The sequence below is a fragment of the Leopardus geoffroyi genome, chromosome A2 (assembly GCF_018350155.1).
Source record: "Leopardus geoffroyi isolate Oge1 chromosome A2, O.geoffroyi_Oge1_pat1.0, whole genome shotgun sequence".
Lineage (NCBI taxonomy): Eukaryota > Metazoa > Chordata > Mammalia > Carnivora > Felidae > Leopardus > Leopardus geoffroyi.
Genome location: NC_059331.1, coordinates 157,883,281 through 157,898,045, shown reverse-complemented (window position 1 = coordinate 157,898,045; position 14,765 = coordinate 157,883,281). Strand labels below are relative to the sequence as shown.

General features: G+C 45.4%; 1 protein-coding gene across 5 annotated transcripts in view; it reads left to right on the top strand.

Moving 5' to 3' along the window:
• The window catches only part of TCAF1 (TRPM8 channel associated factor 1), a 54,306-nt gene extending 46,044 nt beyond the window's left edge, over positions 1 to 8,262 (top strand). For 3 of the 5 annotated variants that reach the window (XM_045496009.1, XM_045496008.1, XM_045496005.1), the window contains exons 5-9: positions 1,213 to 1,426; positions 1,685 to 1,924; positions 3,209 to 3,546; positions 4,933 to 5,183; positions 7,755 to 8,262. In XM_045496009.1, the coding sequence (XP_045351965.1) occupies positions 1,213 to 1,426; positions 1,685 to 1,924; positions 3,209 to 3,546; positions 4,933 to 5,183; positions 7,755 to 7,764 (1,053 nt within the window). In that variant the 3' untranslated portion in view covers positions 7,765 to 8,262. Of the gene's footprint in view, positions 1 to 1,212; positions 1,427 to 1,684; positions 1,925 to 3,208; positions 3,547 to 4,932; positions 5,228 to 7,754 lie in introns of all 5 variants that reach the window. The other 2 variants (XM_045496007.1, XM_045496006.1) reach the window with 2 other exon arrangements.
• The last annotated feature ends 6,503 nt before the right edge of the window (positions 8,263 to 14,765 follow it).

The window sequence follows — 14,765 nt, the reverse complement described above, 5'->3', positions numbered from 1 at the left end:
AAAAACCCTACTGGCCATGTGAGGCAAGGACTTACCCCATTTTAAGGGTAAGACAACTGAGGGGGCAGGTGGATTGAAAATATCGATCTAGCACACCTGGAACTAATGTGACACTGTGTGTCAACTATACTTGGCTCGATCAGTAGATCTGATGCATTGCAGAGCCCAGGACTCAAAGCTCACCAACTGCTAGCTCTCAAGTTCTGTGCCTTTCACTCATGTCCTGCAGTGGGGAATAAGAAGGGCGGCAAACAGGAGTGCCTGGCTGGCTCACTCGGTACGCAAGCGACTCTCAATCTCAGAGTCGTGAGTTCAAGCCCCACATTGGGCACAGAGCCTACTTAAAAATAATAATAGTAATAATTTAAAAAATAAAATGTTTCCATTAAAGTAAAATAAAATAAGACACCACATGGAGGGACCCCGGCATGCAGCAATGTGCAGTCAACCTCAGTTCCCTTTCCATGCCCATCTAACCTCCCACTGGAGCCCAAGGTCTTTCTGCCTCTTCCCTGTGACACCGAAGACTGTTCCTGCTTCCCTGTTCCACCTTCAGCTCTGTCGCTGTCACACACACATATCACAAATTAAGTAGCCATCCTGCTCAGCCCCCTTAAGAGATGTGACATGTAGGGTCTGTTCTGTGCCTGTACCTCTCCTGGAACTCTCTAGCATCAGCCTGAGAGAACCATCCCAGGACTCTGCGAAGTACAGGGACTGCTCCACTGGCCCAGGAGGGGGGCCCTGGAGAACAGGAGGAACTGAGGCCATCCTCCAGGCCATCAGCCGGTCACCCTGTCCTTCACCGGGCCTCCTCTGTAGTCAACAAAACGCAGAAGTCCACAAGATCCCCTCTGCCCCATTACCAATGCCAGAATGGCCACAGTGAAATAGGCAACCCAGTATCCTGTGGGTTTCAGAGACACCCAGGGGCCCGGGAGTCGGCCCTCCTCAGCATTAGCGTGTGGGTTCCACCCGGTGCCCCTCACTTCAGCGTCCCCGGGAGGACATTACATGCGGTTCAGTCCACGCGGCCCTGAGGAATGATGGAATTGCATGGGTTTGGCATACATGGTTCACGAATGGTGGAAAAACTGGGCTTGCGGGGGTCATGGCCCAGTGATCCTGACTGTCCCTACCTCCTGAGAACCTTCCCTTTCCACCTGCACACTCCCCGAAGTGACTCTGGGCCGGGGGGATCTTCTGCTCCAGATACAGATTGGCTGCCACACGGATGACCTGACCAGAGCCAGCAAGCTGTTCCGAGGCCCGCTCGTGATCAACCGGTGCTGCTTGGACAAGCCCACAAAGTCCATCACCTGCCTCTGGGGCGGCCTCCTCTACATCATCGTGCCTCAGAGCAGCAAACTGGGCTCCGTGCCCATCACTGTGAAGGGGGCTGTGCATGCCCCGTACTACAAGCTAGGTGAGTGGAAGCCGTGGGGTGCATGCCTGCAGGAATGGGTCGTCTGGGGCTGTTCGGTGTAGGAAGAGAGACACGTGGGTTGGTAGAGGGAAGGAGAGAAGGACCAAACCACATTCATGGGGAGGGACTTCACAGAAGGAGAGAGAGGGGATGTGGTTGTTCATGACCCTGCTGTTCTCCGCCTGGGCTCAGGTTGTATCTTTTCACGTTAAGGGATTTGGGAAAGTGAGTTTCAAGCCCCACGGCCTCTCTTCCCAGGGGAGACCTCGCAGGAGGAGTGGAAGAGGCGTATCCAGGAGAATCCAGGTCCCTGGGGAGAGCTGGCTACGGACAACATCATCCTGACCGTGCCAACCGCCAATCTCCGTACCCTGGAGAACCCTGAGCCATTGCTTCGCCTCTGGGATGAGGTGATGCAGGCTGTGGCGCGGCTGGGGGCCGAGCCCTTCCCTTTGCGTCTGCCCCAGAGGATCGTCGCCGACGTGCAGATCTCAGTTGGTGGGTGCCCTGGGCGAACCAGCCCTCTGTGCGTGCTCCCCTCGGGCCCTCTCCTTTTTTTTTTTTTCCAACAGCCATCCAGTGGGCAGCCAGCAGGTTAAAAATGTTTTTCTAGCAAGACATGTAAGATGTAAGTCTTGCCATCTAGATGAAAAGGGGGAAAATGGATCTAAGAAAAATAGACACAGCCATATCCCCCAACAAAAAATGGGAAACTACCTAAATGTCCAAAAGTATGGAATGGTTAAGTGATATATGGTGTGTACCTTCAATAGTCATTGAGGAAGATATTTAAAGTGATATTTTGATGGCAGAAAGAAATATGATGGGATTATGTGACACAAGAAAAGCAGGCTACGGAACTATATGAGCAGCACATTAAAATATGTAACAGTTGACAGGCGCTTGGGTGGCTCCGTTGGTTAAGCGTCAGACTTCAGCTCAGGTCATGATCTCACAGTTCGTGAGTTCGAGCCCCCATGAGGCTTTCACTCTCAGCCCGGAGCCCACTTGGGATTCTCTCTCTCTCCCTCTCTCTCTCTCTCTCTCTGCCCCACTCCCACTCTCTCACTCTCTCTCTTCCTCTCTCAAAAATAAAAATAAAGTAAAACATAAAAGTATGTAACAGTTGAAGTCAGCATGTCAAGAGAGGTCTTCAACAGCAGGAACCATTGAGAATAGTGCCAGGCTTTCACAGCAGTCCCAGCAGGGGATGTCAAGGAGAAAGTAAAAGTGGCAGAGGGTCTGGACCTAAGTCACAGTTGTTGGGAGAAGGAACTTAACAACTTTGAGAAGACACTGAATGAAGAGATCTGTGCCAGGGGGTCAAGAAGCCTAGAAAACCGGGGGGGGGGGGTGTGGACATTAAAGAACGATGGAAATTATTTCTCTGGACCCCAGTTTTCTTGCCCTCCGGAGATGATCCCTATAAAGTAGTGTCAATGTGGGCAACTCCACATCTAAATATTGAGAAAGGGAAACTACCATCAGGAGTTTTTCAGTTTTGAGAGAAGGGTATAATGAGACAGGTTCAGATGGAGAGGACACTCTCACAAAAATAGAAATTGAAGAGGAACACGAAGGGCTGTCTGTAACGTGCATCAGTCCTGCAGCCACATCCTCTTGGGTGGGAGTGGGGTGGGGGCACCCATCCACCATGAGAGGAGGGGGGAAGCCCAGGTGGGTCTTGTGTGGATCGTCCTTCTGAGCATTACGGTTTCTGGGAGTCCTGGTACAGATGCGTGGGGAGCATCCTAACCCCTCTTCCTCCCTCCTGCGGCCCAGGCTGGATGCACGCAGGGTACCCCATCATGTGCCATCTGGAGTCTGTGCAGGAGCTCATCAATGAGAAGCTCATCAGAACCAAGGGGCTGTGGGGCCCCGTCCACGAGCTCGGCCGCAACCAGCAACGGCAGGAGTGGGAGTTCCCCCCGCACACCACGGAGGCCACCTGCAACCTGTGGTGTGTTTATGTGCACGAGACGGTCCTGGGCATCCCTCGAGGCCGCGCCAATATTGCTCTGTGGCCTCCGGTTCGGGAGAAGAGGGTCCGAATCTACCTGGGCAAGGGTCCCAATGTGAAAAACTGGAATGCGTGGACCGCCCTGGAAACATATCTCCAGGTACTGGGCAGCAGTGGAGGGGGATGGGAACCTCCCACTCAGGGGACCGGCAGCGCAACCTTGTTAGGTGACGTTCTAGTGACCCAGGAGACCTGACGGAGCCCAAGTGTGACAGTGCTATTTGATGAAGCCTCCCAGTGGACATGACTGCCTCAGCCCCACCCTCACACCATGATTCAGAGGAGGTTCAGTAGAGTGGATAGAAAGCACCACGAAAGCTTAAACTTGGTAGAGGCGAAAAGAGTACTTAAATACAGTTATCATCTCTGGCTTTAAACCCAGACATACCTGAGACTGAAGCCAAGCCGTGCCACAGAATAGCCCTCTAAAACCAAAAACACCCCCCCGCCCTGCCCCCCACACACAAGATATGGGATGGGACCTGTTGTTTCCTTACAGGAGGTGGATCTTCTCCCTGCCTCAGTTTCTCCCTCTTAGGCAGTCCCAGATTCCTCACTGGCCTGGACACAAGGTTGCCCCTGCCTTTGAACTACTGTTCAACACGCCAGTTCCCTCCCTGCGGTCGCTGGGGCAGCGTCTCAGCACCTGGGATTCTGGAACTCAGTCTCCAGCCAGGCACACTCTATTCTGGTTCTTGCTCTGTTCGAATCCGCTGCCCTGAGAACAACAGTGAAAGTGCCTGCAGACCTTAACCTTGTCGTTGGGCCGCTTTCACCCCAGGGACAAAAGGTGCTCACGTGTGAAATCCAGCTGACGCTGTTCCAGAGAATGGCTAATGTCCGTCCCAACTGTAAAGCACCATAACCCAGCCTCACGTGGGCTGTTGCCAGTGGCCTCAGGACAGCTGCCTTTTCCTAAAACTATGTCTTACGTAACTTAATTCTAGCCGCCTAGACTGTACATAATCTTCTGTGTCTATAGGACTCACCTTCTTTTCCCTAAAGGCCATGTTCCTAGCCTTGCAGATTGACATAGGCCTGTGGCCGATGCAGGCTAATGTCAGGGTAAGGGTGGAGGTTCCCCAACTGTTGGGGTTTAACTTTGCAACTGTTGAAGATACAAGGATTTTTTCACGTCAGCCTGTTTTGAATCCTTGTGTGATATCCTGTGGACACTTTCACGATCTAGTGAGCTACATGAATAACGATACTGGTGGTAAATACTGATAATAACCTTTACAGTTATTACCACAGCCATCATTTATTGAGTGTCTGCTCGGTGCTGAGCACCGTGCTAGCTCAGAGGCCCTTCCGAAGATAAGATCAAGGATGGCCCATGAGGCCAGCAGCCACAACGGGAGACAGGGTCAGTGACAGAGATGAAACTTGTGTTTCAGAGGTTAAATACATTAATTTACTGTAGTGTCTGCTGGGCCTTCTTTCTGTGGATTAAATGTCTCATCTTGCTGCTGCTTTCTCTTCCCAGCTACAGGAGGCCTTTGGGTGGGAGCCGTTCATCCGTCTCTTCACTGAGTACAGGAACCAGACCAACTTGCCCACAGACAATGTTGACAAAATGAATCTGTGGGTGAAGATGTTCTCCCACCAAGTGCAGAAGAATCTGGCTCCGTTCTTTGAGGCCTGGGCCTGGCCTATCCAGAAGGAAGTGGCTACCAGCCTGGCCTATCTGCCTGAATGGAAGGAAAATATTATGAAATTATACCTCCTCACACAGATGTAAGGAGTGCCCAGCGAGGTGGCAGGTAGAGAGGTTTGGGGAGGTAGGCAGAGATGGGGATTCAGTCCTCGACCTCTGTCTCTTAGGGTCCTAGCCTTGCCCTCTCAGCTCCCTGCCCCTGTACCTGACTGCCTGGCTGCATCCCTAGAGAGTGGGTTAAGAACACAGCAAAAAGGGGAATCCTAATTTCTCAGGAGCAAGGCCTTCTGTTTGTGAGTCTCGTTCCTCTGCTCTCAGCTGTCAGATTCTCTCCTGGCCCTATACTGGCCTGGTTCTGAGAGCTTTGACACCTGCCTTCATGCCAGCCCTTGGCTCACCACTGGGGGCCATGGCCCTTAGGGGGTGGTCCTCATTCTGACATCCTGAGGACTCTCTGGTCTTGTATGTTTTGACCAGCTCCTCCAAAAACCTGACCCTAGAATCTACTGCAGCACAAATTTACCAGGATAACCAGACAGTTCCTTGATATTCTGTGTCTTAGATCATTTTCCAAGAGCGTGAGACACAATCTAGTGTACCAGAAAGAGCCCATAGCTGGGGTTAGCTCTTGGGAAAGTCACTGTAGCTCTATGAGTGTGAGGTGAGGACAAAAATCCCTGCCTCACAGGGTGGTCGTGAAAACTCAGATAAATAGCTCTGAAGAGGCCTGCGAATACAGTACTTGCACGTCTCAGAGACTGCTCCGCGTTCTGCTGGCCCACGGAGTAGTGAGCTTAGTACGTCCTCTTTTCTCGCCACAGCCTGGAGGTTAAGACCATCATCTCTCACAGCAGACTCCTTGCATCCAAAGCCTGGTTCTTCCACCTGTTAGTCACGTGACTCTGGGCAAACTGCTTATAAAATGGGATCTATTTCATAGAATTATTGTGAGGATTAAATTTTAGCATCTCTAAAAGGAATTGGAACAGTACCAGGCAGTTGGCAGGTACTGAGAAAGTGTCAGCTTCTGTTGTTACTGTCTAATGAATTCGGTATCATTGTAGAGCTAGACCGCCCTTTTAGATGGCATTTACAGATGGCAGTGTGATCTATCCCATCCCATCCTACACTTTATACACCAGCCTCTGAAAGCATTGTGGAATCTTGCTTTAGCATCTACAGGATCCACAGGCTCTAAATCCACAGTGGGGTTTTAATAGCTACTTGGGGTTTGGTCTCCATTCAGTTCCACCTTTCAGGTAAAAGCCCTTCCTTGATTAGATCAAGAGTGGAAGTCACTTGAAAAACTAGAACAAATCCATGAGGGTGTTTGTCTAGCAAACAATGGGCACCCGGCTTAGTGATGGTGTCTATATTTCCAGAGTGGCACAGATTCCTATCGCTGCCCAGAGTTCCTTACCAGTTTGGCAGATGAAGTCCACACACACAGAGAAATCTTTACTTCAGAACCAGCTAACTGGATATGACTGACCCAAATTTCATTTAATTACAATGCAAAGACTTTCTTAAGTTTTCTTCTGATCTTATTCACAACCTCCCATTTTCTGTGTAATTTTAACTAGAGTTGAGGCTCTGGGATTAATTCGTACACCCAGCCAGTTTCCTTTAGATCACTTCTATTCATTTAGTTGTTTTAATACACTATTTTATTCGCTTTGTTAGGAACTGGGTGGAGGCATAGGCAACAAGATTGGACCCACAGAGTATTCTTCTGTGGATTCCTTTATTATGTCATTTCTCAGTCCTAGAATTATTTTCCTCTATTTCATGAATGTCTTCCTCTAGATGCTTTAAACGTAGATGTTGGACGTTCATTCAACATTTGAAAAAATCCTGCCAATTAGAGGGTTTTTGAGTGTGTGCCAAATAACATACTTGTTTTTTGTTTTTAATATAGATTAATTTAATCGTCACAATAATCTGATGAAGTGGAAATGTATCGCTCCCATTTCAGGAATAAGTGAGCTGAATTTTATGGAGATCAAGTAAAGTGCCTGAGGCTACATTGCTAACAGGTGGTAGACCTGGGATTCGAACCAGGGCCCTCTGATTACTGAATGGGTGTTAGTAACGAAAGTGCTTTGAATAAGCAAATCAGTGAGTAAATTAAACCAGCCAGCAAACAGAAGGACCTTTATGTCCTTCTTGCCAGCTTTTGGGCTGCTTGTGCTCACCCCCCATCCAATTTTATCAGAACAGAAAGTCCCTTTGTTTACCCCAAATGCCAGTTCAAAGGAAGAATCTACAGTAGGCTCCTAAAGTGTTTCCCAAAGACAGTGTGGGTCTTTCAGGTTCAGTGTATTCAGGTTTCACGCATTATCTCTAGGGCACCATGAACGCATTCTAGTAGCTTACTGGGTTTTGAATGATGGGTTATTTTGGTAAAGTGCCTGACTCCCAGAAGTCTCAGACATTGCATGTTCTCAGTGAGGAAATCAGATTCTTAGTCCTCTAGAATAATATTTGTATGCATTCTGGCCCTCTTTAGTTCATTTTTAGCATTGCAGCCCCGGGGACCTCTTAAATATATAAAGCTATTCATGTCACTCTTGTGTCTAAAAGCTTCCAGTGGGACTTTGAATTTAAGATGATGAACTAAGCATATAAGTTTACTTCCCCTCCCTCCCCAGGCCCCACTGAAATTGAAGTCAAGAAATGCAAAAGAGAATTGACGCATCTCAGCAAAGAAAACGGAACAGATTTGATTATAACTGAAGAAGATCTCAACACATTTCTGGAAGAGAGAAGGTGGATGAAGCATGATAATGAATGAAAGAGTGAAGGTGTCTTTCAGACAGAATAGAAGCTGATCTGAACAACCTAATCCCAAAGAAACATGAGCACCTGAAGAGTCTATAGAGTTATACCTTATACCCGTTGTAAATCTGAACCCCGTCCTATCCTACCCCAACCATTGTGCAGAACACAGGCAGTATTGCGATTGGTACCCATTAAAAATCTGTTGTTCTTGTTGTTGTTGTTGTTTGTACAGAAGTTGATTAAGCTGCCTGAGGAGAGGTAGAAGTTGGTGCCCCAGAATAAGATTTCTCTTTTTTGGAAATAAGTGACCCCCCCCCCCAGCCTATCAGCTAATTCTCTGTCAAAATCCCTCTACAAATGCCCAAGTGCTTCTAGTTCCAGAAGAGGCTTAACTAGAGAAACAGACCCAGCCATACAATGGCAGAGGATACCCACGCCAATTCCTATAGAAGTTAACAGTTATATTGATTCTTAAATGCAAACGGTCAGCCCAGTAGTTTGGGCATTAGGAGGTGGAGGGGGAGGACCAGGGGAGAAGCATGTAAGAAAAATAACCAGTTAGAATTGGGAGACTTGAAAAATACAACCAACTCTAGAGGAAACAAAGTGAACATGGTGAACAAAGTGAACATGAAAACAGAAGGCTACAAAGGAAAGAAAAACTGAATAAAAAGAGCCCTTTGAAAGTGAAATAAAACTACCCAAAATATTCAGTAGACAGGCTGGAAAATAAAGTTGAGGGCAACTCCCTAGATACACAACAAAAAGAAACAGTAGAAAAAAATGAAGGAAAGAGATCTAGTCAATCAATATCTAAGCATTAGGACTTTTTGGAAAAGAGAACATACAAAATCTAGGTGAAGAAATTTTTTAAAAATTGAAGAACAGAAAGAACTAAGTCTCCAAATGGAGGGACCCTGATATCACCTATATCTAGACACGATCTTGTGAAATTTTGGAATATTAAGGAAAGAGGGAAGATATTACAAGTGCCCAAAGAGAAAATAAAGTCATCATAATTAGCTCAACTAAAAAGGGATGAGAAATAGACTGGCAGCAGATTTTTCATCAGCAACACTGAGTGCTGGAAGCCAATGGAGCAGTTTCTTCCCTTATGGAAAATATTTGGATCCCGGATAACCTAGCAAGCCAAACTGTCAAGAGTGACGTCAAAATAAAGACATTTTCTGACAGGCAAGTTTTCAGAAAGTCTACCTACTTTGCACCCTTACTAAGAAAGTACCTTGAGGAAGTTCTCCAAGAAAATGAGGAAGAAGACCAGGAAAGAAGAAGAAATGGAATCCAGGAAACAATGGACCTCACCTAGGATGTCTCACTCTAGAGTGACAGTTGTCCAGCAGGATGTCTCACTCTAGAGTGACAGTCCAGCAAGATGTGTCACTCTAGAGTGACAGCTGTCCCAGCAGGATGCCTCACTCTAGCAGACCCATTTCAGATGAGAGCACACAGTCTCAGGCTCTTTGGGAAGAATATACATTCTGTTCCACAGATCGTATCATTGAGAAGCTGGAATGTTTGAAAATATGGAAGACATACATGCTTCAGTCGGCAAAAAGAAAACGGAAGTATGTCGAGACATTCAGGTCCAAGTGTGAAACAAAAACTCGTGGAATGTACGAAGAGATGCAATTTGACATTGGCGGTAGGTACCTTTCCTTACAAGTGGCATAGGAATCATGAACACTGGGTTTTGAATGGCAAAAAAATGCCCTCGCATCTACTTGGCTCTCAGTAAACACTATTTACCTAGACAAAATAATGTAGATGCTGTCTGTTGGTATTCAGTGTTCTGATCAGCCTAGAGACAAAACACGAGAAGCTTAATTTTTTATTCAGAACTGAAATGGAATATAACGAATCCTGACAAGCTAAGAAACAAGAGAACAGAAAGAGGTTGAGAATTGGTTGGGGGAGGAGGGGTGGAAGGAAGAGATGGGCCACTTCTGCATTCACAGCGAGAATGAGAAGATGAAGTCTGCAGTTAATGGAACAAGAACTAGAAGGCAGTATACTGTCCAAAGTTATAAATGAAATCAACAGAAGTCTTAAAAATGGCATTATCTATTGAAAGCTTGGGAAAGGACAGGCAAAGGAAAGGTGGGGATAGTGTAAGTTAAATCCTTATCTTTTGTAATGGGAATTATTAAAGATTGTCTAAAGTTAATAAGTCAAGAATTATTGTTCAGACATATTATTTAATGTTAGCAAGTTAGTTAACAGAAGATCTAAAAATAGAAAATGTTAAATGCATTGCCTCTAGGGAACGGGGCTAGGGTTAAAGAGGGTGGGGTGGGAAACCGTGTTTTTCATTTTAAGTCCTTCTGTACTATTTAATTTTTTACCTTGTGCATGTATTACTTTGAAAAATTTTTAATAAACTCAAATAAAAATTCTCCAGTGACTTCATATTGACTAAGATATGCTCCAAACCAAACCCTTACAATGGCTTATGAGGCCCTCAGATATTTGGATCCACCCAGTGTGTCCAGGTTCACTGTTCTTCCCACTACTCTCTAGGTCCGACCACACTAAATCTCTTCCAATTATTCACACTTCACCTTCCCTTGTTTCTGCAGGTGTTCCACAAAAAACAAAGCTTGTCCCTGATCTCACCATGTAACTGAGATTAAGCTTACTCTCTAGCAGATTTTTAATATTCATCGAGTGAAGGAACACTCAACAGGTGTTGCATGAAGATTGCCAACCAGTGTTCTTTCCCAAGAAGGCATGATATTTGTCCCTATTCTATTCCAGGGAACATTTCAAGATCATAATGGGGCTGTAAGTCTTCCTGCATTCCTATTCATTTGACGATTTGGGTAAGTTTTAGTCTTAGATGAGACCAGGTCATGTCAGAAGATTTCTATCCATCTGTCAGTCTCCTTGTTATGTTCTTTGCCACTTTGCTTGAACATCATAATCTGTTTTCTCCAATTCTCCCTCTGCCTCCCACCCCCATATTTTGGAGAGGCAGTCAACTATGTAGGAGAAATCTTCAGGCTCCCAAATTTCTTGTGTTTTGCTATTCCTCATCTCTTGGTGGCTCTTCCTTCCCCACTAGTTTACTTTCTTCTGTTGCCCAACTCCCAAGGCCAGGTGGAACTCTCTAAGGAACATTGGCCTTACAGCCATATATATTGGCCTTACACATTAGGCTGCTATATTTAGTCCCTAAACCAATGTCCTCACATTGGTGAGTCGCAACCTCACCTAAGGTATATGCTAGCAAGCCACTAGGTAAGTAGATATGGCATTAGATGTTGACTGGTTTTGCTGGCAAAAGTAACACATTCTATGCCTTCTTTCAAGATGGCATCACTTCTAGGTTCTTTATTCCTTCAATGCTTTTGGACCCCTACTTAGCTTCCATTTTGAAAAGGATTTCTTTCTTTGACCCTCATCATTAGTGTCAGAAGTGTGGTAGAGAAGGTGTGTGTGTGTGGGGGGGGGGGGTGATCCTCTACTTTTCAAGCATCTTCTAACTACACACACACACCACATCTAATTCAAGAGAGCTATAGAAATGCTACTGATTCATTTGGATTCTTACACATTTGAATGCTATAAAGAAGCATTTCTTTGAGAGGAAAGGTTGTGTACATTGTTATTGGCAATGTTCTCATTCTGGGTGCTTAGTTTTATAGGTGTTCATTATATTAGGAAAAAAATAGAATAAATGAGTAAATTAGAAACAAAACAAGCATTGATCAGTGATGACAGTTATCAGGAGCCAAGGACTATGTTAACACAAGTATGTGTACATGAAGGTCATTAAAATGTTACTTCTGTTCATCTGAACTATAAAGGAACTCAAATATACATAATTAAGAAACATGTACGTGTGGGTACTAAAAATTTCTTTGCATGAACTGCCTTAAATTTGGCATAAAATTCACTGTCACAGACTGCCAAAATTATTTAGTATAATTTGAGTTCAGAGATAGTACAGGTGGGTGGGTGGGAGAACGTTGAGGGTGGGAGCCAGGAGGGCAAAATGACCAAATGTAAAACATAAAGACAACCAAATCAAGGAGTCCAGGAGAGGCCCCACAGACCGAGACATCCCCCCCCCCATTCCCCAACACAACCTGTAATTCTGGGCCCAAGTATATATAACTGGCTATACCTATGCCAAGTCCTGTTGTCTGTGAAGTGTTTGCTTTAAGTAAGAGCCAAGTACCTGGAAGAGGTCATGAGCTCTCCTTGTAGCCTCCATCAAGGTAACGAGTGGGAGAGGCCAACTCCAATTTTTTGTTTTATTTTTTAACAGTTTCTCCTGTGGTTCTTACTGTCAGAGCAGCTTGGGGGCCACACAAAGGAAGCAATAGTAAGTCATAATCAAGGTTTCTGATACTTATTCACAAGACATTTGGCACTGTGAGCTGGTCCGTTGGTAACAGTCAAAATCTAGAGCAGACAAATCTCAAATCCTCGTAGGAAATGGAGATTAAACTATAAAAAGGCGAACAGTGACTCACATCAGTAGTGTCAGAGTGACCTTTGGATAACACCTACAGAGTCTCTGATACTGGATGAAGAAGAGAATTTAATGGGGTGGATGGGATGGGGAGGGGTGAATATCCTCAGGTCTAACAGATGATGGTATTGACGCCCTCCAGCCAAAGACCACCAGGAGCACCCCTCTAGCTGAACAAGCTGGGTAACTCATTGCGGCTAGGGAAAAGCACACACTGCAGGGAACTGGGCATCTCAGTAAAAGGTGTTTAAAAGAAACGACTAGAGAATTTGGCTTTGGGTGAAACATTTTGGGGAGGGTCTAAGGAAGCAAGGCTTCGTTCTGGTTTGGATGCTGTCAAGACGCAGGGGCAATTCTATGATTGTCTCAGGAAATCTCATCTATTGGTAAAGGGATGCCTAAAGTGGCCATAGAGCCAGAACTGGTCTCTGAAAAAGTAGCAGGTCCTCATTTTAGGTAAGAGAGAGGGATATTTGGTATTTTGTGGTTGCCCAGAGATCATGCTCTTGTTGCCTTATCATGGTCTCAGAGTGATCTTGTTTGACGTGGATGTTCCATGGAATGGTTTATGTACAAAGGGGAAAAACAGCGCCTAGGTGTATCAAACAGGCTCCTGATGTCAGGAGCTGCTTTTTTTTTCTTTCTCAGTGCTAGGGGATGAAATGAAGAGCCTCTGTTCCTCTTACGCAAGATTAAAATATGCATTTCTCTTCATGTGCCTGTTGGCCATCCGGATGTCTTCTTTAGAGAAGTGTCTACTCATGTTTTCTGCCCATTTCTTCAGGGAAATACAAATCGAAACCACACTCAGATATCACCTCACGCCAGTCAGAGTGGCCAAAATGAACAAATCAGGAGACTACAGATGCTGGAGAGGATGTGGAAAAACGGGAACCCTCTTGCACTGTTGGTGGGAATGCAAATTGGTGCAGCCACTCTGGAAAACAGTGTGGAGGTTCCTCAGAAAATTAAAAATAGACCTACCCTATGACCCAGCAATAGCACTGCTAGGAATTTACCCAAGGGATACAGGAGTACTGATGCATAGGGGCACTTGTACCCCAATGTTTATAGCAGCACTCTCAACAATAGCCAAATTATGGAAAGAGCCTAAATGTCCATCAACTGATGAATAGATAAAGAAATTGTGGTTTATATACACAATGGAGTACTACAGGGCAATGAGAAAGAATGAAATATGGCCCTTTGTAGCAACGTGGATGGAACTGGAGAGTGTGATGTTAAGTGAAATAAGCCATACAGAGAAAGACAGATACCATATGTTTTCACTCTTATGTGGATCCTGAGAAACTTAACAGAAACCCATGGGGGAGGGGAAGGAAAAAAAAAAAAGAGGTTAGAGTGGGAGAGAGCCAAAGCATAAGAGACTCTTAAAAACTGAGAGCAAACTGAGGGTTGATTGGGGGAGTGGGGGTGGGAGGGTGGGGAGGGTGGGTGATGGGTATTGAGGAGGGCACCTTTTGGGATGAGCACTGGGTGTTGTATGGAAGCCAATTTGACAATAAATTTCATATATTGAAAAAAAATATGCATTTCTCTTGACTGAGCATAGGGATGAGTTGGGGAAAAAAATAATATCACAAGGTGCCCAAGAGCAACCCCTGGAAAGGGTGGTTCCCTAATGATTCCCTAGACTTGGAGCAAGTCTTGGTTATAATTCAAAATGAGGCTGGGACCACAAGTTAATACTAACAGGCCACTTACTTACTCTCTGAAACATTCCCACTTCTGAAATGTCGGTTCCCTGAGCCATTCCTGAGAAGAATATAAAGTAGGCATTAGGGAAGCAGTTTGCTTTTACCTAACAGGAAGAACATAACAGTAAGATACCATTACAATCCATCTAAATGCACTTGCTAGTTGAGCCACACAGGAAAAATTGGAATTTAAAACAGAAACTGAAAGGTGCCTTTATGTTAGTTAGATATATAAAGCTTTTGGGGCACCTGGCTGGCTCAGTCAGTTAAGCGTCTGACTCTTGACTTGGGCTCAAGTCATGATCTTATTATGGTTCATGAAATTGAGCCCCTCATCAGGCTCCGTGCTGACAGCACAGAGCCTGCTTGGGATTCTCTCCCTCTCTGCCCCTTCCCTGCTTGCTGTGTACACACACTCTCTCTCTCTCTCTCAAAGATAAGTCAACTTTTAAAAAAATGTATATTTAAAAAAGATCTATAGTGCTTTGATAAAAGGAGTAGCAGAAACCATTTTCTCCAGGGCTCAAACTTCCCTTATGGGGCTCATAGTCTCTGGGAGATAGGTGAGTAAAGCAGTAAAGATCTGTGGCCTCACTGAGATTTTAAATATTTTTTAGCATAAAACTAAATGAAACCACTGGAAAAATGCTTTACCAAGTTAAATT